This window comes from Aureobasidium pullulans (genome assembly GCF_000721785.1).
Source record: "Aureobasidium pullulans EXF-150 unplaced genomic scaffold scaffold_33, whole genome shotgun sequence".
In the NCBI taxonomy this organism is placed as follows: domain Eukaryota; kingdom Fungi; phylum Ascomycota; class Dothideomycetes; order Dothideales; family Saccotheciaceae; genus Aureobasidium; species Aureobasidium pullulans.
Window position 1 is genome coordinate 66,229 of NW_021941053.1, and position 26,159 is coordinate 92,387.

At 51.4% G+C, this 26,159-nt stretch overlaps 12 protein-coding genes across 12 annotated transcripts; 7 read left to right on the plus strand and 5 right to left on the minus strand.

Annotated features, from left to right (window-relative positions):
- Positions 1-541: 541 nt before the first annotated feature.
- On the plus strand, positions 542-3,077 carry M438DRAFT_378210 (PAB-dependent poly(A)-specific ribonuclease subunit pan3; the record flags this gene model as incomplete). Its single annotated transcript, XM_029908789.1, has 9 exons — positions 542-614; positions 677-742; positions 795-846; positions 897-1,033; positions 1,089-1,180; positions 1,289-1,462; positions 1,512-1,656; positions 1,708-1,863; positions 1,921-3,077. The coding sequence occupies 9 exons, from the start codon at positions 542-544 to the stop codon at positions 3,075-3,077; spliced, it is 2,052 nt and encodes a 683-aa protein (XP_029755568.1).
- A 581-nt stretch (positions 3,078-3,658) lies between these two features.
- Positions 3,659-4,842, plus strand: M438DRAFT_306238 (putative calmodulin). Its single transcript, XM_029902255.1, has 4 exons — positions 3,659-3,866; positions 3,945-4,001; positions 4,073-4,427; positions 4,479-4,842. Exons 1-4 carry the CDS (start codon positions 3,837-3,839, stop codon positions 4,508-4,510), a joined length of 474 nt encoding a protein of 157 aa, XP_029755569.1. The 5' UTR covers positions 3,659-3,836; the 3' UTR covers positions 4,511-4,842.
- A 5-nt stretch (positions 4,843-4,847) lies between these two features.
- On the minus strand, positions 4,848-5,815 carry M438DRAFT_349701 (putative BAP31 domain protein). Its single transcript, XM_029906454.1, has 3 exons — positions 5,575-5,815; positions 5,413-5,517; positions 4,848-5,355 (listed from the first exon to the last, which is right to left on the minus strand). The coding sequence occupies exons 1-3, from the start codon at positions 5,726-5,728 to the stop codon at positions 4,979-4,981; spliced, it is 636 nt and encodes a 211-aa protein (XP_029755570.1). The 5' UTR covers positions 5,729-5,815; the 3' UTR covers positions 4,848-4,978.
- A 273-nt stretch (positions 5,816-6,088) lies between these two features.
- M438DRAFT_378214 (tRNA-dihydrouridine(47) synthase [NAD(P)(+)]) lies at positions 6,089-8,415 on the plus strand (the record flags this gene model as incomplete). The annotated part of the gene is made up of 2 exons (XM_029908790.1): positions 6,089-8,274; positions 8,328-8,415. The coding sequence occupies 2 exons, from the start codon at positions 6,089-6,091 to the stop codon at positions 8,413-8,415; spliced, it is 2,274 nt and encodes a 757-aa protein (XP_029755571.1).
- A 172-nt stretch (positions 8,416-8,587) lies between these two features.
- M438DRAFT_147348 (uncharacterized protein) lies at positions 8,588-10,308 on the minus strand. The gene is made up of 3 exons (XM_029898947.1): positions 10,264-10,308; positions 9,905-10,208; positions 8,588-9,849 (listed from the first exon to the last, which is right to left on the minus strand). Exons 2-3 carry the CDS (start codon positions 10,134-10,136, stop codon positions 8,681-8,683), a joined length of 1,401 nt encoding a protein of 466 aa, XP_029755572.1. The 5' UTR covers positions 10,137-10,208; positions 10,264-10,308; the 3' UTR covers positions 8,588-8,680.
- M438DRAFT_349702 (uncharacterized protein) lies at positions 10,306-11,587 on the minus strand. Its single transcript, XM_029906455.1, has 2 exons — positions 10,808-11,587; positions 10,306-10,754 (listed from the first exon to the last, which is right to left on the minus strand). Exons 1-2 carry the CDS (start codon positions 11,322-11,324, stop codon positions 10,426-10,428), a joined length of 846 nt encoding a protein of 281 aa, XP_029755573.1. The 5' UTR covers positions 11,325-11,587; the 3' UTR covers positions 10,306-10,425.
- Positions 11,425-12,100, plus strand: M438DRAFT_147307 (uncharacterized protein). The gene has a single exon (XM_029898946.1). The coding sequence runs from the start codon at positions 11,526-11,528 to the stop codon at positions 11,973-11,975; it is 450 nt and encodes a 149-aa protein (XP_029755574.1). The 5' UTR covers positions 11,425-11,525; the 3' UTR covers positions 11,976-12,100.
- On the minus strand, positions 11,972-13,174 carry M438DRAFT_283857 (aspartyl protease; the record flags this gene model as incomplete). Its single annotated transcript, XM_029901416.1, has 3 exons — positions 11,972-12,193; positions 12,247-13,023; positions 13,073-13,174. The coding sequence occupies 3 exons, from the start codon at positions 13,172-13,174 to the stop codon at positions 11,972-11,974; spliced, it is 1,101 nt and encodes a 366-aa protein (XP_029755575.1).
- Positions 13,175-13,876: 702 nt separating this feature from the next.
- On the plus strand, positions 13,877-14,688 carry M438DRAFT_147379 (uncharacterized protein). The gene has a single exon (XM_029898949.1). It carries the CDS (start codon positions 14,112-14,114, stop codon positions 14,565-14,567), a length of 456 nt encoding a protein of 151 aa, XP_029755576.1. The 5' UTR covers positions 13,877-14,111; the 3' UTR covers positions 14,568-14,688.
- M438DRAFT_409513 (cation diffusion facilitator 1) lies at positions 14,597-16,466 on the minus strand. The gene is made up of 3 exons (XM_029910022.1): positions 15,396-16,466; positions 15,284-15,311; positions 14,597-15,231 (listed from the first exon to the last, which is right to left on the minus strand). Exons 1-3 carry the CDS (start codon positions 16,354-16,356, stop codon positions 14,811-14,813), a joined length of 1,410 nt encoding a protein of 469 aa, XP_029755577.1. The 5' UTR covers positions 16,357-16,466; the 3' UTR covers positions 14,597-14,810.
- A 1,494-nt stretch (positions 16,467-17,960) lies between these two features.
- Positions 17,961-19,826, plus strand: M438DRAFT_283884 (putative FRE ferric reductase-like transmembrane component; the record flags this gene model as incomplete). Its single annotated transcript, XM_029901418.1, has 1 exon — positions 17,961-19,826. One exon carries the CDS (start codon positions 17,961-17,963, stop codon positions 19,824-19,826), a length of 1,866 nt encoding a protein of 621 aa, XP_029755578.1.
- A 301-nt stretch (positions 19,827-20,127) lies between these two features.
- On the plus strand, positions 20,128-26,022 carry M438DRAFT_369475 (AMP-binding protein). The gene is made up of 3 exons (XM_029908110.1): positions 20,128-20,459; positions 20,515-24,885; positions 24,942-26,022. Exons 1-3 carry the CDS (start codon positions 20,383-20,385, stop codon positions 25,777-25,779), a joined length of 5,286 nt encoding a protein of 1,761 aa, XP_029755579.1. The 5' UTR covers positions 20,128-20,382; the 3' UTR covers positions 25,780-26,022.
- Positions 26,023-26,159: the final 137 nt, after the last annotated feature.

Here is a 26,159-nt window from a genome sequence, read left to right on the forward strand (position 1 = left end):
TCAGACTAGGCTTCTGCTGTCTGCTTTGTACTCGGTTCAAGACCTGTTATTCTGTAATGTTTTGCATGGCTTCGTTCGATTAGGTACGTGCAAAACCAAGCATCCAAGCCTGCACCATTCCCGTCCGTCCCCATTGTCGGGCTCGTCATACCTGCAGCCTCCCTGCGCATCTTGACTATCTTGTCGCATCGCTGTGCTCATCCATCCTCAAAGTGCCGCCAGTCCATATCTGACTCGATCCCACTCAGGCACTGCTTGTTGATATTGTGTTTCTGGCAACCCATAGGGCATCTGATCCGCCGCGTCAATCCTATCGTTTCGCCATCGACAACCCCTTTAAAGCCACACCTTGCAGTATTACCTTATCGTCACTTTCTGTTTGCTCGGGTTTCTATCTTTCAAACTTCTGTTCAACTCTTGGCCATCCATTCTTCCAAGAATCGATAGGGCGAATACATTTCCGAGACGCGCTCGACGAATGCTTTTAAAACATTTGCAACTAAATTCGAAACTGTTCACTCTGTGAAACGCATTCGCTACCATGGCAGCAACGGGCACCAGTAGTCCGGGTGATATGCGTAGAAGGCATCAGTCTCCGAGACCCAAAGGCCGTGGTGTGTACTCCAAACTTATCTCTGATGACCTCGCTGATTTGTTGGTTCTGACATGAATATAGAGAACACGAAAAACGTCCTTTGCAGAAACATTACCATCTATGGCAGCTGCAGAGCTCAGAACAATGGTGCGATCTACTCTTTCTCAGTGCTATGTACAGCCTTTCTGATCAGCTGCAGGTTGCCCTTACAACCATGAGATACCTCCTAAACCCAATCAACAGGCCGAGAGGTATTTTGACCACCTATTAATCTTTGTCTCGGGGCTTACGATCATTGTAGCGCCAAACGCTTCCTAAACGTCGATTCCCCATCGTTCAAGCCCTTGTCACCAGTCACGAACAGCGCGCAGCCTGTGAAAGCTCTGGGAATATCGCCAAAAGCAGCTTCGGCGGCTGTCTTTACCCCCAAATCCACTGGTATCAATTAGTCAAGACATAACAATATGTGCGTGTGATCGCTGACTCAATCCAGCGGCAGCGCCAGTTGCGGCAGCCAAGCAGCCGTCAGAATGGTCTCAACGTGGTATCCAAGAGTTTGTACCTCAGAACTTTGTGCCTCAAGCGGTAAGTGACGTTGCTTTGCCATCGTTATGGGCCATCTGTTGTGCTATCTCTAGTTTCCCTAGAAACACTCCAGTATTCGGCTTCTCATACTGACGTTCGTCAACACAGTCTGATGGTGGTAACTCTACCAGTATTGCCTCGTTCGACCCCTTCACCATGCAGGGGACGTCTGGTCAGATGTCAGACGCTTCTCATACTCCACAAATCAACCCCTACGCTCAAGATGCATCTGCTTTAGCCGCGAATTCGATGTTTTCAGCTGCAGCCGCGTTCGCTCATCCGGTATGTCACGGATAGTCTTCTTAGATCCGTCTACTTACGCTTGTTGCAGCTCAGCTACCATCTTTATGCGCCGTTGGGACCCCATCGGGAGAACCTCATGGCTTACCAGCGAACAACTCACGACTTCTTCATTCCTGATCATCTACGCGAAGAGATGCAACGTAAATCCGAAGCATCTCTTCAAACATTCTCGAGTAGGCGATCCATGTTCGAAATGCTCGCTTCTTATAACTAACCTACCACAGACACAGCACTGCCTCAGCAGATTGAACATTTCCATTCTCTGGTAGCTCTTGACACCAATGCGCAAAAGTCTGCGTCTGCATACGGTTACCCAAGTTGGGTATACAAAGCCACTTCGAGCAAGGATGGGTACAATTATGCTCTAAGACGTCTCGAAGGTAAGGATCCAGCCTTTCACACTATTCGATGGATCACAAGCTCACCACAAACCCCAGGCTTCCGACTGACCGATGAAAACGCTATCCGTGCTATACAGACCTGGAAGCGTATCAGCAACGGAAATGTCGTCACCGTCCATGATGCATTCACAACTAGAGCATTCGGAGATAGCTCTTTGATTGTCGTCACCGATTATCATCCTCTCTCGCAGACTCTGGCGGACAAGATTTTTACTCCTAACGCGAGAAATCCTGGTGTCGCCTTAGCGCGATCTCCAGGTAATTACGTGACAGATCATGAGCTGTGGGGCTACATTGTCCAACTGGCATCTGCTATCAAAGCAATCCACTCAATAGGTCTTGCTGCACGTCTCATGATCCCGCAAAAGATTCTCATCACATCCAAGAGTCGATTGCGGTTGAATTCTTGTGGCATTCTCGACATCACTCAATACGAACAAGGCCGCACCATATCAGAGCTCCAACAGGACGATCTTCTACAACTAGGCCGTTTGATTCTATGCATAGCCAACAAGAATCCTACAGCCCACCACAACACCCAAAAATCCCTTGAGCACGTCGGCCGAGCTTACAGCGAAAAGATGCGTGAAGTAGTCACATGGCTACTCACTCCAGCTACGCCAATGACACCCACTCAAGCAACAACAAGTTCACCGACTCCTGCGGCAGCGACCACGTCCTCGGACCACGATATCGACAGCTTCCTTTCGCTCATCTCGTCACAGATCACATTGACCTTCGACGCTAGTCTACATGAAGCAGACTCACTGACAAGCAACCTTTCTCGAGAGCTCGAAAATGCACGCCTGGTCCGTCTGCTTACCAAACTGAATATGGTTCTAGAGCGTCCCGAGGCGACATTGACTTCCAACGCTGCAAACCCCAATCAGCCTGCTGCACCTCATACTCTTAACCATACATCGTCCGCTTGGTCCGAGACTGGAGACCGTTACTATCTCAAGCTCTTCCGCGATTATGTATTCCACCAAGTAGATGCTGATGGCCGACCTGTTCTGGATCTCGGACACATCTTGACATGTCTGAACAAGATGGATGCGGGTATTGAAGAGAAGGTCATGTTGGTCAGCAGGGACGAACAGAACTGCTTCGTCGTAAGCTATAGAGAGGTGAAAAGAGGCTTCGAGAGTGCTTGGACAGAATTGATGAAGGCAAGCCAGGGAGGAAGAAGATAGAAAACATTGTATACAGAACAAAAAAATGAGAAAACGTTCATTTATATTTCAGGTCTGTATTCTTGCGACCGACTTGTTTTTTCAGCGCCGCCGAGAAGTCGAACAAGGGCTTGTTGGATCTGCCACCCTGACCGTATGGGGGAACATTGAAATTGTCTTGATGTGGATACCAAATGTACCGATACTCGGTCAAAACAGTTGTCAAAGCAGGCCTCTTGACACCTGCACTCACAGCATAGAAGCGAGCTTCCGTGGCCATTTGTGCTTTCAAAAATTGTAATTTCACAACCGAGCGGTGTGGCACACTGCAGCGTCGAGAGGCATCGAAGACCTTGACCTCCCCAACATATCGCCTTCATGGAATTGATTGCCATAGAAATTCTCGAAGTCAGTATGTCACTTTCCCTCGCAGATTCAGGACTGGGAGCATAGACGAGAGATGAGGACGGAATAAAGCACATAAAGAAGAATATATTAAGACCCTCCAAAACCCCACTTCCCAAAATGGCAAAGCGCACTTTTTCCCAAAGACCAAGAAAAACAAGCATGTGATGTGACGCTCTAGAACCAACGAGCAGAGAGGACCCTGTTGGAAGTGGAGGACACGAAAAAGACCACAAAGTCGAAACACACCCAACCCCCTTCTCTTGAAACAACGAGGCAGCCAACAACCAACAGCTCCTTCTTACCAACATTTACTGTCGCTTTTCCACTCGTAACCAAGAAATACATATTCTTCAACGTACAGATATAGCAGACATGTCAGGACACCAAAGAAGACCTAGCATGGTATGTCATAGGGGAGCGACAGCAGCTAGGCTGCAATCTTGGAGCAACAAAGTCAGCTAACAACGATAATTGCAATAGGCTGAGAACCTGACCCCAGAGCAAATCAAAGAGCTCAAGGAGGTCTTCAACGTCTTTGTAAGTCTCCAACCATCTTGAATTCAACGCGATTACGATACGTCAAGAACCGGACGCTGATGATTGTATAGGACAAGGATGGAAATGGCAACATCACAGTCGACGAGCTGGGCGAAGTAATGCGCTCGCTCGGTCAAGAGCCTTCTCAGACCGAACTCGAAGACATTCTCAACGAGATTGACAAGGACGGTTCTGGCTCCATCGAATTCGACGAGTTCCTCTCAATGATGGGCCGCAAGGTTCAGCAAGCAGACAGCGAGTCCGAGCTGAGAGCAGCATTCGCCGTTTTCGACAGAGATGGCAGTGGTACCATTTCCGCAGAGGAGTTGAGAAATGTCATGAAGAGCATTGGTGAGAACCTTTCCGATGCCGAGATCGACGAGATGATCAAGGAGGCCGACGCCAATGGAGACGGCAACATTGATTGTAAGTTTCGTGAGAATCCGTAGAAGTGTTCGAGACTAACACGATCCACAGACGACGAGTTTGCCAAGATCATGAGTGCTTAATGTGTTGTGCATGCGAGCACGACTTCGCCTTTTCTTCGAGGCCAACTGTGCAGGTTACACTTTGGACTTGAAGCTTGAAGGTATACGACTCTACAATGGAAGCATTATGAAAATCAAGCAGGGCAAGGTTTTTGACATGTCATGGATAAACGCAACAAAGGGCTGTAGGGTTCATTTAGGAATGGAAAATATCATCGGTGTTGCACAAGAGAAGTAAAGAAACACCAGGATTAGATGTCGCGTGATACAACTTCATGGGTAGACGATACAGCAAATTCAGGACAAAATTCATATTCTTTGGCAGACTAATTGTCTGCATCGCTATCTTATACAATAAGGAGTTTCTCTTGGCCTGGTGCCTATGATGTTTTTATGGGCATATTCCCTAGCTGCTGGGGATGATTGAGTAAACAGAGTGAAGCTTGAGTTGGCAACGCTCTGGCAATATCGGGTCCCGGGGCGACTGATTTATCGGTCCTTCTTGGGAGTGCTGTCGGAGTTGCCAGAGACCTGGTCACCAAGACGGTTGTACTCGGTGGAGAGACCCTGAGCTTGCTTCTTGAGAGTCTCAATGTCACGGTCCTTGGCAGCGAGCTCCTTCTTCAGACGGCCAACCTCGCCAATGTTGCTAGCGTCGTCAAGCTTGCCAGAGTTCTTGCCAGAGTCGATACCCTTCATCTTTCTGTTCTCCTCCTCGAGGCGGAGGACGTCAAGGATCATGCCGTAAGTGCGGTTGAGAATCAGAGAGAGGAAGAGAGTGAAGCCACAGAGATACATGTTGCGCTGCGAGTAGAACTTGCGGGCCTGGATCTCCATGCGTTCGATGCCGCCGACAGCAGCAGCACTGGTTGAAAAAGTTAGTGGATGAGCCTCAAGTTGAGGACGATGGGCGAAGGCTTACCCGGCGCCGTTGTTGGCCTTGTTGGCTTGAGCCAACTCAAGCTGGACGCGGTAGACGCGGTTGACACTGTCCACGAACAGGATCAGGATGAAGACGAAGGTGATCTGTCGAGTTGTCAGAATTGAAGCTCACAGCAAGCTACAGGAGACGTCTCCACATACCTTTATCCAATACTGCAGCTTTGCTATGACAGGACTCTCGGAGATGAAAGTCAGGAGGGTGCGCTTCCAGGTGAAGGGCATGGGGATGATCAGCGACATGAAGACGACCATCTCGAAGACGAGAAGTCCGAAGACAAGACTGTAGTAGAGGGTCATGGTGGGCAATCGGCAGTGTGTGATTGATTGGAGTGTAGGAAAGGTGAAGAGGGGATGGAGAAGGATGTCTGAGAGTAGAAGTAGGAGGTCGATGCAGGACAAAACAGGCGGGTCCACGTCCAGCAGCAAGCCAACACGTACGTCACACCCAGCAAGCTCTCGCACTGTCCACGTCCGGCACAAACCAGAACTGGAATCATCGCACTCGCAGCTTCCTCAGCTCTGCCGAGCAGACTCCCGCGCACAGACACCCCAGCCCTCCACTCCGGCACCCCGATAAGAAGCTTATCGCTCAAAGTCTCAAGAAAAGTGTCGCCGCTTGCTTGCACTTGCATCTTAGCAGCAGCACTGTACACAAACATGGCCGACAACACTGACAAGTCGCTCAACGGCGCTGGCACCACGGCACCCGCCCAACCTGACACCAATCCCCTCAACCCGTCCGAGCCTTTGAAGCGCCCTGCACCCAGCGATTCGACCGAACCCGCCAACCCGCAAAGCGAGATTCTGCCTTTTGACTCGGCTGTTACACGCGCCGAGAAGGTGGAGCGCCATGGCGATGAGCAACCCTCTAAGAGAGTCAAGCTGGAACAGGACCCCGTCTTGGGTGCCATGGACCCTGCTCCGAGAACAAAGGGTGTAGCACCCATCAAGAAAGAGTACCTTATTCACAACTCCAACTCGGCATCAAGACCGGAACAAGTCTCAGAAGAGAACCCGGACGATGCGGCCGAAGGAAGCAAGCACGAATCACAACAGCAAAGCAAGGACAAGAAGCAAAAGAATCGCGGCCAGAACAAGGCTAGAACCTTTGGCAGCTCGCGTGATACTCTTCAGCTGTGCAAGACTCGCGTCCGCAACAACGAGTTCTCGCCTCTTGAGTGTCCCTTCGGCGACAAGTGCAGAATGGAGCACAATCTGCGCAAGTACCTGAGCGAAGGCAAGCGTGAAGACTTGACTACCTTCAACTCAAAGTGCCCCATCTTCGAGGTCAAGGGCAAGTGTAATGCTGGCTGGAAGTGTCGCTTTGCTGGCTCTCACTCGACTGAAAGAGAATCTGCCGACGGGCGCAAGGAGTTGGTGTTGCTGGACAACGACAAAGCCACGGGTGATGATGCTCAAGCAGAGGAGGAGGAAGGTCTGGGAGTCGTCAACATTGTCTCTATGGGAGCAAAGATTGATCTCAGGAAGAAGAAGACTGGAATGCCCAAGTCCGAGGCCTACGTCACCTGGCTCGACAAGCGTCAGACCGAGATGAACAAGTACTTCGGAAATAAGGCCGAGGAAGCACAAGCAGCAGATGCTGAGAAGATGTCGCTCGAGGATCGTCGTGCTCAATTCACCGAGTGCCCTGTCCGTGCTTCAGAAAAGCGCAGAATCTACTACGGCCCGGAGACACCGGTTTTGGCTCCCCTGACCACACAAGGAAACCTCCCCTTCAGACGTTTGTGTGTCGGTCTCGGTGCTCAAGTCACATGGTCCGAGATGGCCATGGGCCTGCCACTGATTCAAGGCGAGAAGGGCGAGTGGGCTTTGACCAAGGCCCACGAGTCTGAAACCACTCCTCCCAAGTACACCCCCAAGTCCATTGTTGCAGGCTATGATAACTCCAAGGATCTGAAGTTTGGTGTTCAGATTGCAGGAAACAAGCCATGGAACGTTCTGAAGACGACCGAGATCCTCACTGCTCTCTGCCCCAGCATTCGCGCAATTGATTTGAACTGTGGCTGTCCTATTGACCTCGTTTACCGTCAAGGTGCCGGCTCTGCTCTTATGGACTCACCCGGCAAGCTTGAGAAGATCCTCCGCGGTATGAACGCCGTCTCTGGAGAAACTCCTATTACTGTCAAGATCCGTATGGGTACCAAGGACAACCACCCCACCGCTGACAAGCTCGTCCAGCGTCTTGTTCTTGGAGGAGAAGAAGCCGTTGTGACCGGTGATGGCCCCTGTGGTGTCGCTGCCATTACTCTCCACGGCCGTAGCCGTCAGCAAAGATACACTCGTCAAGCCAACTGGGAGTACATTGCCGAGTGCTCGGCTTTGGTCAACAGACTCAAGCAAAAGCAAGCAGAAGTCACAGATACAATTAGAGAGGCAGATGCTCGCGACATGACCGCTTCCAACAACGGTACCCCCTACTTCTGCGGCAACGGCGACGTCTACTCCCACGTCGACTATTTCGACGCCGTCAACAACGCCAATGTCGACTCAGCCATGATCGGTCGCGGTGCTCTGATCAAGCCCTGGATCTTCGAGGAAATCCAAACTGGTCAATACCTCGACAAGAGCGCGACCGAGAGACTACAATACATTGAGCAATTCACACGCTTCGGTCTGGAGAACTGGGGATCCGACGAGATTGGTGTTGGCGTGACCCGTCGTTTCCTGCTCGAGTGGCTGAGCTTCAGTTGCAGATATGTGCCTCTGGGCCTGCTCGAGCACTTGCCACCCCACATGAACGACAGACCTCCTGCTTTCCGTGGTAGAAACGAGCTCGAGACTCTTCTCAGCAGTCCTAACTACAAGGACTGGATCAAGATTAGGCAAGCTCTATCTCCGATCTCTAAACATGTGAACCCAGCTAACGAGACGATAGTGAAATGTTTTTGGGACCCGCTCACAAGGACTTCAACTTCCAGCCCAAGCATAAGAGCAACAGTTACGAGATTGAGGCTGAGGGTTAAGTGCTTGCATTTACAATATCGGCGTTACAAAAGGTCAGGTCTATATAGATTTGCTGGATCACATGCGAAATTGTCTTGATAAGATACCACCATAAGATGAGAAAACAGATTCCTCAAAACACACGTCACGTTGAGAATCTCATGAAGTTGAAAACGGGTAGTGATGCTCCTCGTAAGGATAAAAGAGCCTCGTGTTGTAGACTTCAACAGATTATGTACGGGTTCAAGCGAGACTAATGTACTGTGCTGACGATGCTCGTGCTCACTAAAATCTGGGTTTGCTCGAAAGCGGTACAGGCGGCGCATCGGCCTGCAGTTCCTTTTTCTTCGGCGGTGGAGGCGGTGGCTTCTTTCCAGCAGCAGCATTGGAACCAAATGACGATGCAGCAGAGGCAACAGTACCCGCATGGCGAGTGGCCATATTCATAGCGGTAGGAGAAGCAGCTGCTCGTGAGAAGCCTGATTGTAGAGCCTGTGCTTGTTGTGGAGAGGCTCCAGAGGCAGTGGCGAAGGTACCAGCGTGTTGGACCGCTTGCTTCTGAACAGCGGGTGACGAGGCGATGTTTGCAGCGTGGTTCCTGACGGTTGGTGAAGAGGCCAGGCTTGCGAAGCGTGACTGAACTTGTGGGTTGCTCGCTTGTTGTGAGACCATATTACCAAAGCGGGACTGTGCGCTGTTGGAAGGTTGCGAGGGTTGGGATTGTGAGGAATTTGAGGAGGTCATCCTGGAGAAACGTGATTGCAGTTCGTTCATCTGAGAAGGTTGAGGTGGTCTGGCGGCTGGTGAAGAGTGCGCAGCGGCCGGCGAGGAGGATCGGGCACCAATGTCGAAACCCGGCACACTCACACCTGCACGAGCTAGTCTGTTCATAGCGCCTTGATCTGGGGCAGGGACATGGACAGGTGCTTGCACGGCTTCGGAGTAGACGGGTGGGGGCGGAGGAGAGTTTAGATCGGGGTGTGAGTTTTGGCGAGGAGGCAGTCGAGGGGGTAGTGCGGGTTGTTGCCTAGATGGAGCAACCGGGGGTGTAGGGGTCGAACGAGGTGGAGGGAGTGGAGAGCGCGCAGCGGGAGAGGGAGCTATCTGTCGTGGAGGTGGGCGAGGTTGTGAAGAGACGGACTGCGGAGAGGCCGTGTCCAGTCGTCGAACGGGGGGTTTGGGCAAATTTGCGGTAGAAAGACCGGTCGTGTCGACTCGGTATGGACCTGGTGGTGGACGGGAGGCATCTTCTTCTTCTTGCTGGGCCTGTTGTTGAGAGAATTGTTGCTGCTGGACCATCTCTTTCGGTAGCGGCGCGCCCAGTCCACGTGTAGCGGCAGTGTTTGCAGGGCTACTGGAGTAGCTAGATGTGGTGGTGGTGAGGGCGCCGGGACTGGAAGCTGCTGCTTGGCCATGGTAGTGCATGTGTTTGGGCGGAGGAGCAAACGAGGCAGCTGCATGGTGCTTAGTACCGGGCGACAGTGATGGAGGAAGGCAGCAGGCACTCACGGTCTCTCAGGCTGGTCAAGGGCTGCGAGACGTGGTTCTCACGCGCCTCGATGCGCTCTCTCTCCGACTTGCTCGTGCTTCCGGGCATCCTGTCGTTGATGCGGCCTGGAATCTTGTCGTTGATCTTGGAGCGCCATCCGCTTCCTCCTCCACCGCTGCTGCTGCTACTGCCGTTGTCTTTGGCGCCGCCTGGATGCCACCCTCCTTTTGCTATGTTCCGTAGCCCAGACATTGTGTGTGGTTTGTGTCATGTTTCGACTCTCGCTCTCGATTCTGTTGCACTTGACTTGCATGGCATGCCCCGCTTACGTCAGCCACCATCAGCCCGTCAGTCCATCACATTGTCGAGTCAGACGTACGAGTACAATCGACTATTCACTCGAGGCTTACAATCCAATGTCTTTTCTCTTTCTCCAATCCGTCTTATCATTATGCAGTTCGTCAGTTGGGGGATATCTCTAATCGACAATGCAAACTCCAGGACGCCGTCCAATCTCCCTTCACCCACCTCTCTCCCTGCTCTAACCCACCACGCTCTTCTTGCGACCGCCTGTCAACTCTGAATCAAACTCGACACGCTTCCACATGCCGACATGCATGATCTTCTCTTCTTCCCACGTGCCCATGCTCTCGTCCTTGACAAAGCCAAACAGAGCCCAGTATTTTTCCAGCTGTGCTTGTGCATGTACCAAGACCAGTCCTCTCCATACATCTTCAACCTCAACACCGCCTCCAAGTTCGAGCTTGCGTTGCTCGGCTGCCGCAGGCGACATGGGTGGAAGGATCTTGTCTACATTCTGTGATGCCCACGTAAGAGCTGCATCGATGAGGAGGCGAGCGAGTCCGAGTCCTGTTAGTACTGTCAGTGACATATCCATCGAGCACGTGGGTTGCTTGCAGTACCTCTGAAGGGCTGAAGGACCGACAAACGGCCGAGCTTGATGTAGGCTTCCTTGCCATCGTGCATTTCAGTCTTGCTTAGCCCGCTCTGCATGTCCTGGGGCAGTCCCTCGTGGTTGTCAATCTTGTGACTCGAGCCAGGCTGAGGATGGGGTGGGTGAGGAGGAGGAACCAGTCTGATGGTGCCGACTGGGAGTTTCATGGCAGTACTGCCCTTCCGTCCAGTATGCTCGGCAGACGTGGCCGAATCCTTTGTGACGCCGTCCATGGCAGCATTGCCGTCGCTGCCAGACGTGCCGACTGAGGCGTATGCGACCCAATGGAAGCTGCGAGCATCATCCATGTCGACCTCGTTCTCCAACGCAACCTTTTGCTCCTTGACAAAGACGTCTTCACGCACGCTCATGGCATCGCGGAAGACCTCTGGCACATCTGGTGACTGCGTCGAATGCAGTGCAGCCGAATCATAGTTTGCCAGTGCCAGGCCGGGGGGTGGTAGAAATGAGATGAATTCCGACATGATCGATTGTGGACTTTGCGACCATGCAAAGAAAAGGTACTCGTATCTTGGTGACTGTAACGCCTTGTGCTATGAGGTGGATGGCCGAGCTCTCAGGATTGGGAGTGGTGGGGAGCTTGTTGTTGCTTGCTGTTTGTCGGAAAAGTTCAAAAGTATAAGACTGGCAAGAACAGCGCCTCAACAGAACAATCTCTCATTGTCATGTTCATTTGCCAAGCTAACCATGTCAACAGCAACCTTGTAACGATCAAAAAGCCACTCGGCCGCAATCATAGGCGATGCAGCGGTAAGGGCTGCGGCCTGCAAGTCCGTATGACGCACACCTGCATCTTCTCGTCTGTGCATGACCTTCATTTCTCCACCTTCCTGATTGATCATTTTCCATGTCTCCAGCTCCTTCTGCTGCACCGCTGCAGCGTGACCTGCAAAATACCAGCATGCATAGAGTACTGGTCAGAACATCTCCGTGTCTGCCTTCTGACCGAGTACATGAGTTGCATCTTAGAGCACGCCTTCTGCCCGGATTACAGTGTAAACGCCTACGTGGATATACTCGTCAAACGTCCGTCATGTGGTTGGGGTGATCATTACTCTATTGAAATGTCTTGCTATCTAAATTCGTTTATCCTTGACCCAAACACCTGCTTCTAGTCCTCACACTCCCACTCGTCGCCATCGTCTTCGCCAGGGGTGCCATTGTACATTGCAGCAATTCCCAGTGACGCCTTGCCTCCAACTTCCGAGAACACGACAAACTGTGACTTCAAGAAAATGTCTCCAAGAATGCTGAAGCTAAGTCCCGTGTTTTGTTGCAGACCACCGAAGCAAGTCGTGTACGAAATTTGAGCGTAGTTCATGTAGCTGCCAGGCTGCATCGTTCGTTAGCTATTGAGCCCTGACATCAGGAGGAGACGATACATACCACAGTGAACTTATTGCCTCCAACAACCAGATTGAAGTCTGGCAATGTTGAGCTGCAAGGGAATGTGTATCCACCTTGGTTCTTGTCGTATCCAGAGCCAGTCACTTGAGCCCAGTATGCCGTAACACTGCTCGAGGGAAGGTACATGAGGGTAGTACCAGTGTCGGCGATGGCTACGAATGAAGAGCTGACGGTCGAAGAGGACCCAATCTGATAACCATCGGCTGTGAACTGCCAGAACCCGCTGGCGCTGTTCACATCGACGTAAGTGATCTTGCCTGAATACTTCGAAGAGTCGATGTAACCGAAATCGTAGGTGCCGGGAGCTCCCTTCTTGAGGTTGGCAGTCCAGAGAGGCAACGTAAGCGTGCTCTTGACTGTATCGAAGAAAGTCTTTTGTTGGTTGGGCGAGACAGTGTTGATGTTGCTGAACGATAAGCCAACCAGACCATCGTTATTAACATCCTTCAGGAACGAATCCGACACCGAAGTGGCTGCTTCAACAGCCTGTGATGTCGCTGTCACTGCTCCAATGATGACCTTGTCGGCATAGACATTGCCACTTGCGCTGGAGCCGTCGCCATATTTGATTGACCAGGTATTGCCAACCAATAGCTGTGATGTCGAACTCTTGCTGGGATCGTATATTGAGTGTCCGCTTTGCTGTGAGGTAGGTTGTAATGTGGAGTAGACCCACAGGTCTGCACTACCACTGTCGAAATTGAGATTCAGTGTCTGCCCACCAACAGAGACTGGACATAGGTAGGACATGTCATACTGGACCAAGGTCAGCGAAGTACTGGAAAGCAGTCTGAGAGGTACACACATTCTGTGGTGTTGCTTGAACGGTTCCTGCTTGGATTGCTGCTGCGGCGGCCTTGAGCTGAACAGGAGCTGTGCCAGAGAATTTGGCGTATGTCTTCAGCATCGAAAGTGCAGGTGCTTGCATCTGTTGTTTCTTCGCCAGAACCTGTTCGACGGAGAAAGTTTTCTTGCCCTTGATGTCTGCAATAGACACAGTCTTCTTGCCAGTGACATCGACCGGCGATGTCAGAGCTGAGCTGATGAGCGATGCCGCCAGGGCAAGATGTGAAATGTGATGCATGTTGTATGTATAAGCTTGACACGGGCGAGAAGAGAGGACCCTTTGCTCGTAACAAAAGTAGCTTGCTTAGTGGTATGCCTCAGCGCCCGGATGCATAGATACTTTATATCGCCATGAGGCGATTCAGGTAGTCCATGGCTTGCGTTGCCATTGCCTGGCTGGCCAACGGGCACAATCCAACCGCTGTTGCCAATCGGTCTTGACTGGCCGTTGTGCTACGCGTGGTTTAAAAACGATTTGGGAGGCATCTGAGTGTTCGGAACAGGCAAATACCCAATCTGGGCCATCGGAAGTCTCTGATTCTGTTTCCAGCGCCTTTCCGTTCAATCAAATCAATCAAGAGCCTGGGCAATCGATTGCAGCGTAGGTGGTTGACCCGAACTCATGTTCACGTTGAGCTATTGCCCATGCCGTTGCGGTTGCCGACCGTTCAGAACGGTTGCCCCTCGAATCCGAAATTTCCTCTCCTCTCTGGGGTCATCGAATGGCTGGTATTGCGTAGCATGGTTTATTGAAGGTCAAGGAGTACGAATCGCTATTTCACAAGTAGCAAAGTAAAGTTGTAAGGTTTGGACGAGGGGTGAATGAGCACGTGAATTAGAAGAACAGACTTGCATCTTCTGAATGTCTCAACGAGCTATCGTGCTGACTTACATATTTGCATTCGTACAGGCGCAACTCCAAATCTGCAAGGCTCGGAAAGGCGGCCGGATTATCAGAGCCGCTGAGAAAAGCGAATGCCGGTGCTAGCGAGGTGTTCATGAGACACCTTGAGCGTCCAGTCTCAAAAGCGAGCGTCGTTGCAATGATCCGTACACTGCACTGTTCAAAACGCTGTGAGTGCAGACAAGAAAGGCTTAAACCTCTTACAAAAGAGTCCCATATCCACACTGTAGATGTTGGAGAGCATACTCCTTACCACAATAATAGACATGACTGTCCCTTAATCTCCTCCCTTTCAAGGAGATGCCTGGGCAGTGGCTCATGCTCGAGTACGAGCTTGGCTATTCTGAGTATCCAGTGTATGGAGTATATTGCACATCTTGTGCGATTGCTTGATGAACTCGTCGAGCATACATCCAGCCGCAAGTCTAGATGGCCGGATTTGGTTTCGGAAGAAGTGCGATCGGCACATGGATGCAAGTCATCGACGTTCGGCACGTGCATGTGGAACAGAAAAAAGGCATGGGAAGAACGGTCACTAGAACATGTCTGAGGGACACATGGGCATGATGCAAACCGTAGAGCTCATAAATTCATTACTATGGAAGAAACAATGTTTGCCATATTTGTTCTGGCTCTCGAATTCATCGAGACCTTCACAGCCATATACCTCTTAGGAAGTATTCGCCCGAAAAGCATAGAAATAGTTGTCATATGCCTACGCAATCTTCTTGCTGGATGTAATCAGGCAGAGAGATCAGCCCAATTTGCCGGCTGCAGTCTCACCCAAAGCAGATCAAAGTTCTTTTTTCAAGAAATGTTCTGCTCTATGTTCAGTCTCGTAGTCACTATGGACGTAGGCCCTTTCGACATCTGGAAGGCCCTCAAGCTTGTTTTGCAGATCTTCTGCAATGTCGTGAGTTTCTTTGAGCGTCATCTCTGGATGAAGGACAATATCGACTTCAACAGTAATCCTAGGACCAGAGTACCAAGCTCTCACGGTGTCCAGACTGACGATATCTGGGCTGTGTGTCATGGATATATAAGTGATCCATTGGAGAATATGAGTAGGAGCAGTGACTCCGATAAGAAGCTGGAATTCGGAGTACGCGGTGCGAAGCCACAGGAAAGAAACCAGGCATGACAGGACGATGGCTCCGGCTGGATCAATCTGCCACGCAAGTTTGCTACCTCCTACGGAAGCCAGTACACCGAATCTGATCATTGTCAGTCAAGATGAATGAGTTGAAACTCAAGCAATAGACGTACCCGTTAATGAAAAGGTCGTTCCTGTGGTCTTGTAAATGACAAAATCAGCTCGGTTCGTGCTAATGATATGGTCGAGCTACACAACTTGAATAACAAACGATATGTTGCTTACCTTCCCATAGAATACGAATAGAGGAGTGTTTGTTTCTCAGAGACCAACAGTACAAGAAAAGAGCGAATTTAGTGGCAAATGCTATGCAGACGGCCAGGACAGCCGGAAGATGAAATCGTTTCGTTTCGGCCTCAGGCTCCGTAGCAAGCTCGCGTGCGGACATGACAATCAAGATGAATGAGACACTACACATCAGAAAACAGAAGCAGATGTTGCCTGCGGTCTCAATACGAGCTTTCCCAGCTGGAAACTTGCGTGGATCAACCCGATTGACCGCTCTATTGCACAAGATCAACAGAAATGTACTGCAGGGGTCAAACAGAGCGTCAGACATGCTGGTAAACAGTGACAAAGAGCCGGAGGATATAGCACCATACAATTGAAGACCAGCCAGGACAACGTTTGCTGCAAAAGAACCATAGACGGCAATCTTATACTGTAAATGGTCGGCACCTGCTTCTTCTTTGGCTTCTCTTCTGTGTTCGTCGACTGACTTCAGCATCCTTTCGATAGCCTCGTTCTGGCCCTCGTAGAAGCCTCTGATCTTGCGTGACTGCACGGCATCTTTGGTTTGGGCGACTGGTGCACAAAGACGATCTTTAGCACTTTGACGTTTCTTGGAAGTGTTTGCTTGTATGGCATTTAGTTGCTCGGCGCTCTTAAGTCGGCTGGACAAATCGAGAGGGTCATCTTGATCAGTGTAGGTCGGAAATGGTCGACCTTCAACATCTCCAGATTCACTGGCGTTACGAGCGTATGCGGGGCGTGAGACAGGGTCATGAGACTCGACGACCTCATAAGACGTAGAAGCACCGGGTTTGGTCTGCGGCAGTGAAGGAACAGGAAGTGCACCTTCTGGCAATTGCCCGATCCGAGTGGATGGTTCGGGGTGATTGTGAAAAGGTGACGGGCGAAGAGATATCGCTCGATGAAGGTCAGGATCAGATCCGTGATGGGACATGATTGACGAAGCACTTGATATTTACACGAGATGTGGTGTGCTTCTGAAACGGTACAACAAGCGAGGGCACTTGTTGATGATGCCAGAAAGAGATTGAAAGTAGAGTAGATGGATGGCAGTTTGAGAAGACGATAGATAAGATACGGTTGCCTATGAGGCAAAGAGTGGAAGCTACACCTACGTGCTACGTCGATGCACCGCCACACAGGGATATGCTGTATGTATTGCCGAGCGCCAAGTTGTGATTTCCCTTTTGGTCAACGTCAAAATTGCGAGTTGCATGTCTCCACTTAAGTATCCTTCTACAAGAAGCTCCTTTATTGTCGATATAACAAAGCAAGAGTGACATACCGAAAAGCAAACAATTGGACAAAAGCATGAGCGTCATGTCCATCACATCCGTCTAAGGGTCTTGTGTCCGTTGCAATAAACAGCAGCATGGATTTTAAAATAGGCTAGCAACTGATATGGCGTGAGGACGGACAGCGCCTCCTGCTTCTTCTTGGCCCTAATTTGAGTGACGCACACGAGCAAGCTCTCGGACGGCAAAAGGAGCCGTGAGATCGATTTGTGCGACCGAGCGGTCAACAACAATATCCTGCGTAGCGAGGGTCACGATATACCACGCTGCCCAGAAATCGGCTATACGATGGTCAGCCCTCTTCTGCAAGCGTAGCGGAATTCACAGGCGAGGGCAGAATTGTTTGATGGTCTCAATGTTCGAGATAGACTGCCGACGAGCTCCAGAAAGCCATCGGTAGGCGCTTTAAAGACAGATGAAACACGTCTGCAGGAACAGTGGCTTGGTGCCAATCAGGCCAATAACCGTTAGCCGCCTAGTGCCAGAAGCGTCCACATATGCGGAGCCACAAGGAGGCCAATCTGGATTTGTGTGTTTATGTAGGCGGACTGCCATCGTTTTCTCCTGCGACAACCATTGCTGTCTTTTGTTGTTCCACTCGCCAGGGAAATCCTTCGTGACTTCCTTCCATTTCACTCACACTCGTTTCTTGTCTGACGCCGAGTCACCGTGACGCTCTTTACCCACTCTGCGTTGCGCATAAACAGCTCTCAAACAGCCAAAAGCCTGTTGCATTCCAGAACCCCCCTGCTTATCCCTGGACATACAGCAAGATTGACGATCAAAAACCATCAATTTCACTTCGCGCCTTCGGATTCGCGACACACAAGGCCGACGACACTCACTTTTTGTCTTCTTCCGTGCCTTTCACAAAGGCATGTCACAATAGTCATTGTTGGCCTATTGTTCGGCCTCGCATTATTCAACGACGACCACCAATCTCCTTGACATCTGCGAGCGATAATCACCACTTGGATTTCCCCACTGGCACTTCCATCAATCTCATCAACTACTCTACTACCACCACATCGACCCGGATATTTGGATTGCAATCAAGCCACGAACGCCTACTTCACCACTACAAAGCCGGTTCTTTGTTTCTGCTCTCCGGATTTGACTGAACCGACACTACCAATTCCTTCTTTGTTCTTCGATACAGGCTTGTCCCTGCACCGCGCCGGTCGCCATGCATTCTCACCACTCGCACTCTCACCTGCACTCTGCCTTTGGTCGCGCTGCGGAAATGGCTGTCGCCCCAAGAGGGCTCACTAGTGAGCTCAATGCACTCGCTAATGCTACTGTACAAGAACTATCACCATACGCCCATGGACTATCGGGCGTAGATCAAACCGCGAACTATCTCTTCGCTGCTGTTCTCTGCGTCTCTCTCGGTGGACTGTGTGTACTGACATTGTTGTTCCGATGGGCAACCATGGGCAATGCGCACATCCGGCACCTACTCACTATGAGCAATCCGGATAGGCAAGTTTACTGGGCTCAGAACCATACCTCAATCTGGCCAAAGATCAAAAAGCATCTGCTGTACGCCCCGCTAGGTCGCAACCGCCATAACAAGGAGATTCAGCTTTCCTCAGCAATTAGCATCGGCACTCTCCCGTCTCGTTTCCACACCCTCCTGCTCACCGTCTACCTGTTTTCCAACATTGCCTATTGCCTAGTCTTGCATTGGGGTACCGAGGACCGTGCTGCCGTCATCGCCGAACTTCGGGGTCGCAGTGGTGAGCTCGCTGCACTCAACATCATCCCGACCATGCTCTTTGCCATGCGCAACAACCCTTTGATTCCTCTCCTCAGAGTGTCATACGACACCTTCAACCTTCTGCACAGATGGTGCGCCAGAGTTTGCGCCATCGAAAGCATTGTCCATACCATCTGCTACCTCGTCAACGTCATTGACTCGGTTGGTTATGATGGTCTCAAGGACAACCTGGCAACTCCAAGTTATGCCTGGGGCATGGTCGGCACCTGCGCGTTCACCATGATCATCGTTCAAGCCTTCTCGCCCCTGCGCCATGCATTCTACGAAACCTTCCTCAATCTCCACCGTGTCCTGGTCTTGCTGGGTCTTATCGGTGTCTACGTGCATCTCGAAAAGCACAACCTCCCGCAAACACCCTACATCAAATTCGTCATTATCCTTTGGGGACTTGAATGGCTCTCGCGCTTTGTGCGCGTGGCTTACTACAACTTCAGCTTGAAGTCCGGTATGTCGAGAGCACACGTCGAAGCACTTCCCGGCGAGGCCTGCCGCGTCACCTTCGAGCTTGCCAGATCATGGAACTACATCCCTGGATCGCACGTCCATGTCTACTTCCCTACCGTTGGTCTGTGGGCATCACACCCCTTCTCAGTGGCTTGGGCGGAAACAAAGCCAAGAAGCGCCCCCCTCGAGATTGAGATGGAGAAGCTACCATCTTGGAATATGCCCAAACATCAGTCTGTTATCTCGCACTACAAAACACAAATCTCAGACAGCGACGGACCAGAAGTCACGCACGTGAGTCTGATCATTCGTGCCAGATCTGGAATGACACGCAAGCTGTATGAGAAGGCATGTGCCTCTCCCAGTGGAATGATCACACTCCCAGGTGCCATGGAAGGACCATATGGCGGCCACGAGAAGCTGGCATCTTACGGCACCGCAGTCTTGTTTGCCGGAGGTGTCGGCATCACACACTGTGTTGGATACGTGCATCGTCTCTTGACACAATATTCCCAAGGAACGTGTTCAACACGTCGCATTCTCCTCGTTTGGTCGGTGCCCACTACCGAAGCGCTCGAATGGGCACGACCATGGATGGACCAAATCCTTAAGATGGAAGGTCGCAAGGAGGTGCTTCGCGTACAGCTCTTTGTCACCAAGCCTCGAAACCAGAACGAAGTCAACAGCCGAACAGGCACAGTGCAGATGTTCCCCGGTCGCTGCAACCCGTCAACAGTGCTCGAGAAGGAGGTAGCGGAGCAAGTTGGAGCGATGGGCGTCGTCGTTTGCGGGCCTGGAGCATTCGCAGACAGCGTACGAGCGGCAGTGCGCAAGAAGGTCGATGTTGGCAATATCACGTTTCATGAGGAAGCTTTCACGTATTAAAGCGCTGGATGTGCATTTTTTGTTTTCTCCTGTTCGATACCTTATCTTCTCAGCGCATTCATGATTAGCATTTGTGGAGTGCTTCCTATAGTCGTACATAGACAAGATGTGAAATGTAGCACATGTCTCTAATTGGTAACCAAAGTTCCGATGCAAGTCAGAGTGGGTTGTGTGACAAGGCAGTAGCTTGATGATGACAGGCACGGAATCAAAGATGCACGGGTTGGCAGGCAGGTAAAATAGGTGTGCCCCTTGAAACACAATCGGCAGGTGGGAACGGTGCTTGCAGCGGCAGGCGGTACTTGGATTAGGAGGCTGGGATGAAGCAGGAGGGTTGGTTCCTGCCAAGCAAAGGCGGCACATGGGTCACCGGCGACACCCACATGGTTTCATGATGTCGACGAGGGCGGATCACAGCTTTCTCACAGACAACATCCTCAACAAGAATTGGACAAGCTTCGACCTGCGTTCCCAAGTACTCGCAATCGGCCAGAGCTGAGAGAAGCTGGCGACCGACATCTAGAGCGAGCGACAGACCCCACCCCATGCCGCCGCCATGGCCGAGGAAGAGCTGCAGGCCAAACTGCGCGAGCTGGACCACGAGCTAGAGGACGGCGATATCACGAAGAAAGGGTGCGCTGCAGCCCGGGAGGGGCCTCTCCGATGGCAGAAGACTGACACGCGACAGGTACGAGAAGCGCCGGACGCTCCTGCTATCGCAGTTCTATGGACACGGCGAGCTGGACGCCTTGTCCTCGGCCGGCCAGTCGCGTACTGCCTCCCTAGCAAACATCTCTGCCGGACCCTACGCCGCCGAGGACAACTTCAGCAATGCCCCGACCGCCGTCGAACGCACCGTTTCGGGTTTCCAAGGCCGCTCCACGCCTGCCAGCATGTACGGTTCCGACTATGCCTTCAATCCAGACCCTCAGTACAACCACCTACTCCCCCATCAGCAACACCAGCAGCCATCACCCGATGTTCAGAGCCGCCTTAGCACTATGCTCGACTCTCAGCAGGGCTTCTTCGACGACTTTGCTGGCCAGCAGATGCAGGATCAGTCCCGCGAAGAGAGTTATGGTGGTCCACAACGCTACTCGATGGGTGAAGCCTTCTCTCCTACTGCCAATATCCCTCCTCCATTGATGTCCTCAAACGACATTGATTCCGCCGCTCCCATACATCAGCTACCTCTTGAGCCAAGAGAGGTACCCTTCGCCGTCTACGATCCCCATAACAAGACTGTTCCCATGTCCAACTTTGACAATATTGGTGCAGTTCTCCGTCACAGAGCTAGATCTAATGGTCGCCAACCTGCATACTGGGTCCTTGACTCCAAGGGTAAAGAGACGGCCTCGATTACATGGGAGAAGTTGGCCAGCAGGGCAGAAAAGGTAGCCCAGGTCATTCGTGACAAGAGCAACCTATACCGTGGAGATCGTGTTGCTTTGGTCTATCGCGACACCGAGGTCATAGATTTTGCTGTCGCTCTCATGGGCTGTTTTATCGCCGGTGTTGTTGCCGTACCTATCAATAACGTCGACGACTATCAGAAGCTCGGTCTTCTTCTCACCACCACTCAGGCCCATCTCGCTCTGACTACGGATAATAACCTCAAGGCTTTCCACCGTGACATCAGCCAACAGCGCTTGAAATGGCCCTCTGGTGTTGAATGGTGGAAAACTAATGAATTCGGCAGCTATCATCCAAAAAAGAAGGACGACACTCCACCTTTGCAGGTGCCGGATCTGGCCTACATAGAATTTTCTCGAGCTCCAACAGGTGACTTGCGTGGTGTTGTCCTAAGTCATCGTACCATCATGCACCAAATGGCTTGTGTCAGCGCCATCGTGTCTACCATTCCCACCAGCGATCCTGATTCTGGATTCAGAGCACCACCAGGAACAAAGGCCGAAACTATACTGTCCTATCTCGACCCGAGAGAAGGCGTCGGCTTGATTCTCGGTGTACTGTTCGGCGTCTATGGTGGTCATACCACAGTTTGGCTTGAAGCCAAGACTGTCGATACACCTGGAATGTACGCTCATTTGATTACAAAGTATAGGACAACCATCATGGTTGCCGATTATCCAGGTCTTAAACGGACTGCGTACAATTACCAACAGGACCCAATGGCCACAAGGAATTTCAAAAAGAACGCCGAGCCCAATTTCTCGACTGTCAAGATATGTTTGATTGACACTATTACCGTGGATAGTGAGTTCCACGAGATCCTGGCTGATCGCTGGTTCAGACCTATGCGCAATCCTCGTGCTAGGGAACTGGTCGCGCCGATGCTTTGCTTGCCTGAACACGGAGGCATGATTGTATCCGTTAGAGATTGGCTTGGCGGTGAAGAAAGGATGGGTTGTCCTTTGAGTATTGACGAGGCAGATCTCGACAAGGATGACGGGAATCCAAACCAGGGCAACTCCAACAACTATTCCAGTCTGCTAGGCAGCGTTGGAGGCACCACAGCTAAGAAGGGCCAGAAGAACAGTCGGAACGAGCTGAGTGAGGTGCTCCTTGACAAGGAAGCACTGAAGACGAACGAAATTGTTGTTCTGGCTATGGGTGAAGACGCTAGGAAGAGAGCTAACGAGCCCGGAACTGTAAGAGCAGGCGCTTTCGGATATCCCATCCCGGACGCGACGCTTGCTCTCGTCGACCCTGAGACTGGCCTACTTTGTTCACCGTTCACTATTGGTGAAATTTGGGTCGATTCGCCATCTCTGTCTGGAGGATTCTGGGCTCTCCCGAGGCACACGGAGAGCATCTTCCACGCTCGGCCCTACCGCTTTGTCGAGGGCAGCCCTACCCCAGTCCTGGTTGAACCCGAGTTTCTGCGTACCGGTCTTCTTGGGTGTGTGATTGAGGGAAAGGTATACGTGCTCGGCCTCTACGAAGATCGTATAAGACAGCGAGTCGAGTGGGTCGAGAATGGTGTTCAAGAGCACGAGCACCGATACTTCTTCGTCCAGCACCTGGTCACCAGTATCATGAAGACCGTACCCAAGATCTTCGATTGTTCTGCGTTCGATGCGCACGTCAATGGCGAATATCTTCCATTCGTCCTCCTAGAGTCGCAGGCCGCCTCCACAGCTCCTACTACGGCGGGTGGACCACCAAGGCAACTAGACATTCCTTTCCTAGATTCGCTTACGGAGCGCGTCATGGAAGTACTCTACCAGGAACACCACCTGCGAGTCTATTGTGTGATGTTGACGGCGCCAAACACCCTGCCGCGTGTTGTCAAGAACGGTCGAAGAGATATCGGAAACATGTTGTGCAGAAAGGACTTTGACAATGGAGCTTTGCAATGCGTCTACGTCAAGTTTGGTGTTGAGAGGGCTGTTCAGAACTTACCGCTGGGTGACGACCCTGCTGGCGGTATCTGGTCGCCATTGGCCTCGCAGGCGAGGCAAGACCTCTTAATGCTGCAAGACAAGCAATACTCTGGCGTAGACCATCGTGAGGTCGTGATCGATGACAGAACATCGACACCTCTCAACCAGTTTTCCAACATCCATGATTTGATGCAATGGCGCGTTTCGCGACAGGCAGAAGAACTCGCTTACTGCACCATTGATGGCCGTGGCCGAGAAGGCAAGGGCGTCAACTGGAAGAAGTTCGATCTCAAGGTTGCGGGTGTCGCTACGTACTTGAAGAACAAAGTCAAGGTTCAGCCTGGTGATCACTTGCTGCTTATGTATACGCACTCAGAGGACTTCGTGTACGCTATACACGCTTGCTTCTGTCTAGGTGTTGTAGCTGTACCAATGGCTCCCATCGATTCTAACAGACTTCATGAGGATGCTCCAGCACTGCTTCACGTCATTGCCGATTTCCGCATCAAAGCTCTTATCGTTAACGCCGATGTTGATTCGCTTCTGAGACAGAAAGCCGTTTCGCAGCACCTCAAGCAATCTGCTTTGATCCTCAAGGTCAACTTGCCCAACATTTACAATACTTCCAAACCACCAAAACAATCGCATGGGTGTCGCGACTTGGGTTTCGTCATGCGACCAGCATGGGTAGCTCAAGGGTTCCCTGCTCTCATCTGGACCTATTGGACGCCCGACCAACGTCGTATCGCTGTTCAGCTCGGCCATGACACTATCATGGCATTATGCAAAGTACAGAAAGAAACCTGTCAGATGACGTCCACGCGCCCTGTTTTGGGTTGTGTCAGATCTACTATGGGTATTGGTTTCCTGCACACTTGTCTGATGGGAATATTCTTGGCCGCTCCTACGTATCTGGTTTCACCGGTTGACTTTGCTGCAAACCCCAGCATCCTGTTCCAGATATTATCACGCTACAAGATCAAGGACACCTACGCTACGTCGCAAATGCTCGACCATGCTATGGCTCACAACGCTGGAAAGTCAACCTCTCTTCTCGAGCTGAAGAACCTTATGATCGCTACAGACCAGAGACCCCGCGCGGATGTGTACTCAAAGGTCCGCGTAGCCTTTTCTCAAGCAGCTCTCGACAGGACTGCCATCAATACCATCTACAGCCATGTGCTCAATCCCATGGTCGCAAGTCGAAGCTACATGTGCATAGAACCTATTGAGCTTTATCTCGACACGAACGCTCTCCGTCGCGGGTTGGTGGCACCTGTCGACCCAGATACCGAACCGTTTGCTCTCCTGGTTCAGGACTCAGGAATGGTACCTGTCAGCACTCAAATCAGTATTGTTAACCCGGAGACCAACCGCCTGTGCTTGGCAGGCGAGTACGGTGAGATCTGGGTGCAAAGCGAAGCCTCTGCCTATTCCTTCTATGGCTCCAAAGATGCATTCGATGCCGAACGCTTCAATGGTCGAACAGTAGATGGTGACCCTGGGGTGAGGTACATGCGAACTGGAGATCTCGGCTTCTTGCACAGTGTCAGCAGGCCTATTGGGCCCGGCGGCAATATGGTTGAGATGCAGGTTCTTTTCGTCCTTGGCGGAATTGGTGAGACATTCGAGGTTAACGGTCTCCAACACTTCCCTATGGACGTCGAAGCAAGCGTAGAAAGGTGCCATCGTGCATTGGTTTCTGGCGGATGGTATGTGGATCGAAGAGCTTTTCTGGATTTGAACTGTGCTGACCCTGACTGAATAGTGCTATTTTCCAAGCGGGTTCGCTTCTAGTCCTCATTGCAGAGTCTCGCACTCGCGCCTTCCTTGCATCGATAGTACCGATGATAGTCAACACAGTACTCAACGAACATCAACTTGTCCTTGATATTGTCGCCTTTGTTCAGAAAGGCGACTTTCCACGATCACGACTCGGCGAAAAACAACGAGGCAAGATCTTGGCCAGTTGGGTCTCACGCAAGATGCGCACGATAGCTCAGTTCAGCATCCGCGACCCCGACTCTGAAGGTAGTGTAGGCACCGCGGTGCCAAACGAGGTACCACAGGGCAGGCGCAGCAGCGTACAATCTGGTACCGCAGGCGCAGGCGCCTTCAGAGGAGGGCCCGGCAGTATCAACCGTGCTCCCGGCACAGCAGGCAGCTCTCTCCGTCATGTGGAAAGCATCTCACAATTGCCATTGGCCGAAGAACCACACATGTTTGACATGCAATCCAACCCACAACAACTCTACACTGACGACATGCCGCCGCCGGCAGTGGAGTTTCTGCACAACAATGACCACACACCTACCAACGAGCGCCCACGCGACCTTGCACTGAACACCACATTGGACTATTCTCCAGTGGAGGGTAACATGATCTACGGTTTCTCGGAAGAACAAGACTTTGCAGGCGCAGCACCCGAGCAACATCAACCCCCACCTCGATCAGACTACCGGGGTCATTATGGAGGAAGCCCACGATCACCTGTTGACATGCCTATGCAGTCGGGCGGATTAAGAGTTGCCAATCGCACCAGTATCGACAGCGATGAAGACTGGTCGCAAGACGCGTTGAGGCATCTGAACTTGAATTCCAGGTAGAAAGCAACTGGACTAGAACAGCATTGTTCATTTGTTTTTGGTTTCCTTTGCCGGCTCTGTCATTTGTGGTTTGGAATATACACGAAAGGTCTTATATTGGGTTGGAAGAACGAGTCGGAGATGGCATTATTGTCGTATGAAGAAGACGAAGAGACGCACGATGGAAACGAAGTGTGCATAGCATAGATATCACTCTTATCAAATAGCTTTTGCATTCTTAATCTTATCCTACTTGACTGATTCTTTCTTGTCCTCTGCCTCTAATAGCCGATTCTTCAACTATGCACTGCTCTCTCTGAGTGATCACCAAGCAGAACAACCGCGATGGAACAGCCTGCCTATTGGTCATCCAACTCCAAAATGGTCGGAACATTTCTTAG

Coding starts and splice junctions, on each gene's coding strand:
- M438DRAFT_306238 (XM_029902255.1), top strand. CDS start 3,837: ATGTCAGGACACCAAAGAAGACCTAGCATG. Junction 4,002..4,072: donor AGGAGGTCTTCAACGTCTTT/GTAAGTCTCCAA, acceptor ATGATTGTATAG/GACAAGGATGGAAATGGCAA. Junction 4,428..4,478: donor TGGAGACGGCAACATTGATT/GTAAGTTTCGTG, acceptor CACGATCCACAG/ACGACGAGTTTGCCAAGATC.
- M438DRAFT_349701 (XM_029906454.1), bottom strand. CDS start 5,728: ATGACCCTCTACTACAGTCTTGTCTTCGGACTTCTCGTCTTCGAGATG. Junction 5,518..5,574: donor AAAGCTGCAGTATTGGATAA/AGGTATGTGGAG, acceptor TGACAACTCGAC/AGATCACCTTCGTCTTCATC. Junction 5,356..5,412: donor CAAGGCCAACAACGGCGCCG/GGTAAGCCTTCG, acceptor CTTTTTCAACCA/GTGCTGCTGCTGTCGGCGGC.
- M438DRAFT_147348 (XM_029898947.1), bottom strand. CDS start 10,136: ATGTCTGGGCTACGGAACATAGCAAAAGGAGGGTGGCATCCAGGCGGC. Junction 9,850..9,904: donor CTTGACCAGCCTGAGAGACC/GTGAGTGCCTGC, acceptor AGCACCATGCAG/CTGCCTCGTTTGCTCCTCCG.
- M438DRAFT_349702 (XM_029906455.1), bottom strand. CDS start 11,324: ATGTCGGAATTCATCTCATTTCTACCACCCCCCGGCCTGGCACTGGCA. Junction 10,755..10,807: donor GGTCCTTCAGCCCTTCAGAG/GTACTGCAAGCA, acceptor CAGTACTAACAG/GACTCGGACTCGCTCGCCTC.
- M438DRAFT_147307 (XM_029898946.1), top strand. CDS start 11,526: ATGTTCATTTGCCAAGCTAACCATGTCAACAGCAACCTTGTAACGATC.
- M438DRAFT_147379 (XM_029898949.1), top strand. CDS start 14,112: ATGAGACACCTTGAGCGTCCAGTCTCAAAAGCGAGCGTCGTTGCAATG.
- M438DRAFT_409513 (XM_029910022.1), bottom strand. CDS start 16,356: ATGTCCCATCACGGATCTGATCCTGACCTTCATCGAGCGATATCTCTT. Junction 15,312..15,395: donor TATTCGTATTCTATGGGAAG/GTAAGCAACATA, acceptor GTCATTTACAAG/ACCACAGGAACGACCTTTTC. Junction 15,232..15,283: donor AACGACCTTTTCATTAACGG/GTACGTCTATTG, acceptor GACAATGATCAG/ATTCGGTGTACTGGCTTCCG.
- M438DRAFT_369475 (XM_029908110.1), top strand. CDS start 20,383: ATGGCCGAGGAAGAGCTGCAGGCCAAACTGCGCGAGCTGGACCACGAG. Junction 20,460..20,514: donor GGCGATATCACGAAGAAAGG/GTGCGCTGCAGC, acceptor GACACGCGACAG/GTACGAGAAGCGCCGGACGC. Junction 24,886..24,941: donor GCATTGGTTTCTGGCGGATG/GTATGTGGATCG, acceptor CTGACTGAATAG/TGCTATTTTCCAAGCGGGTT.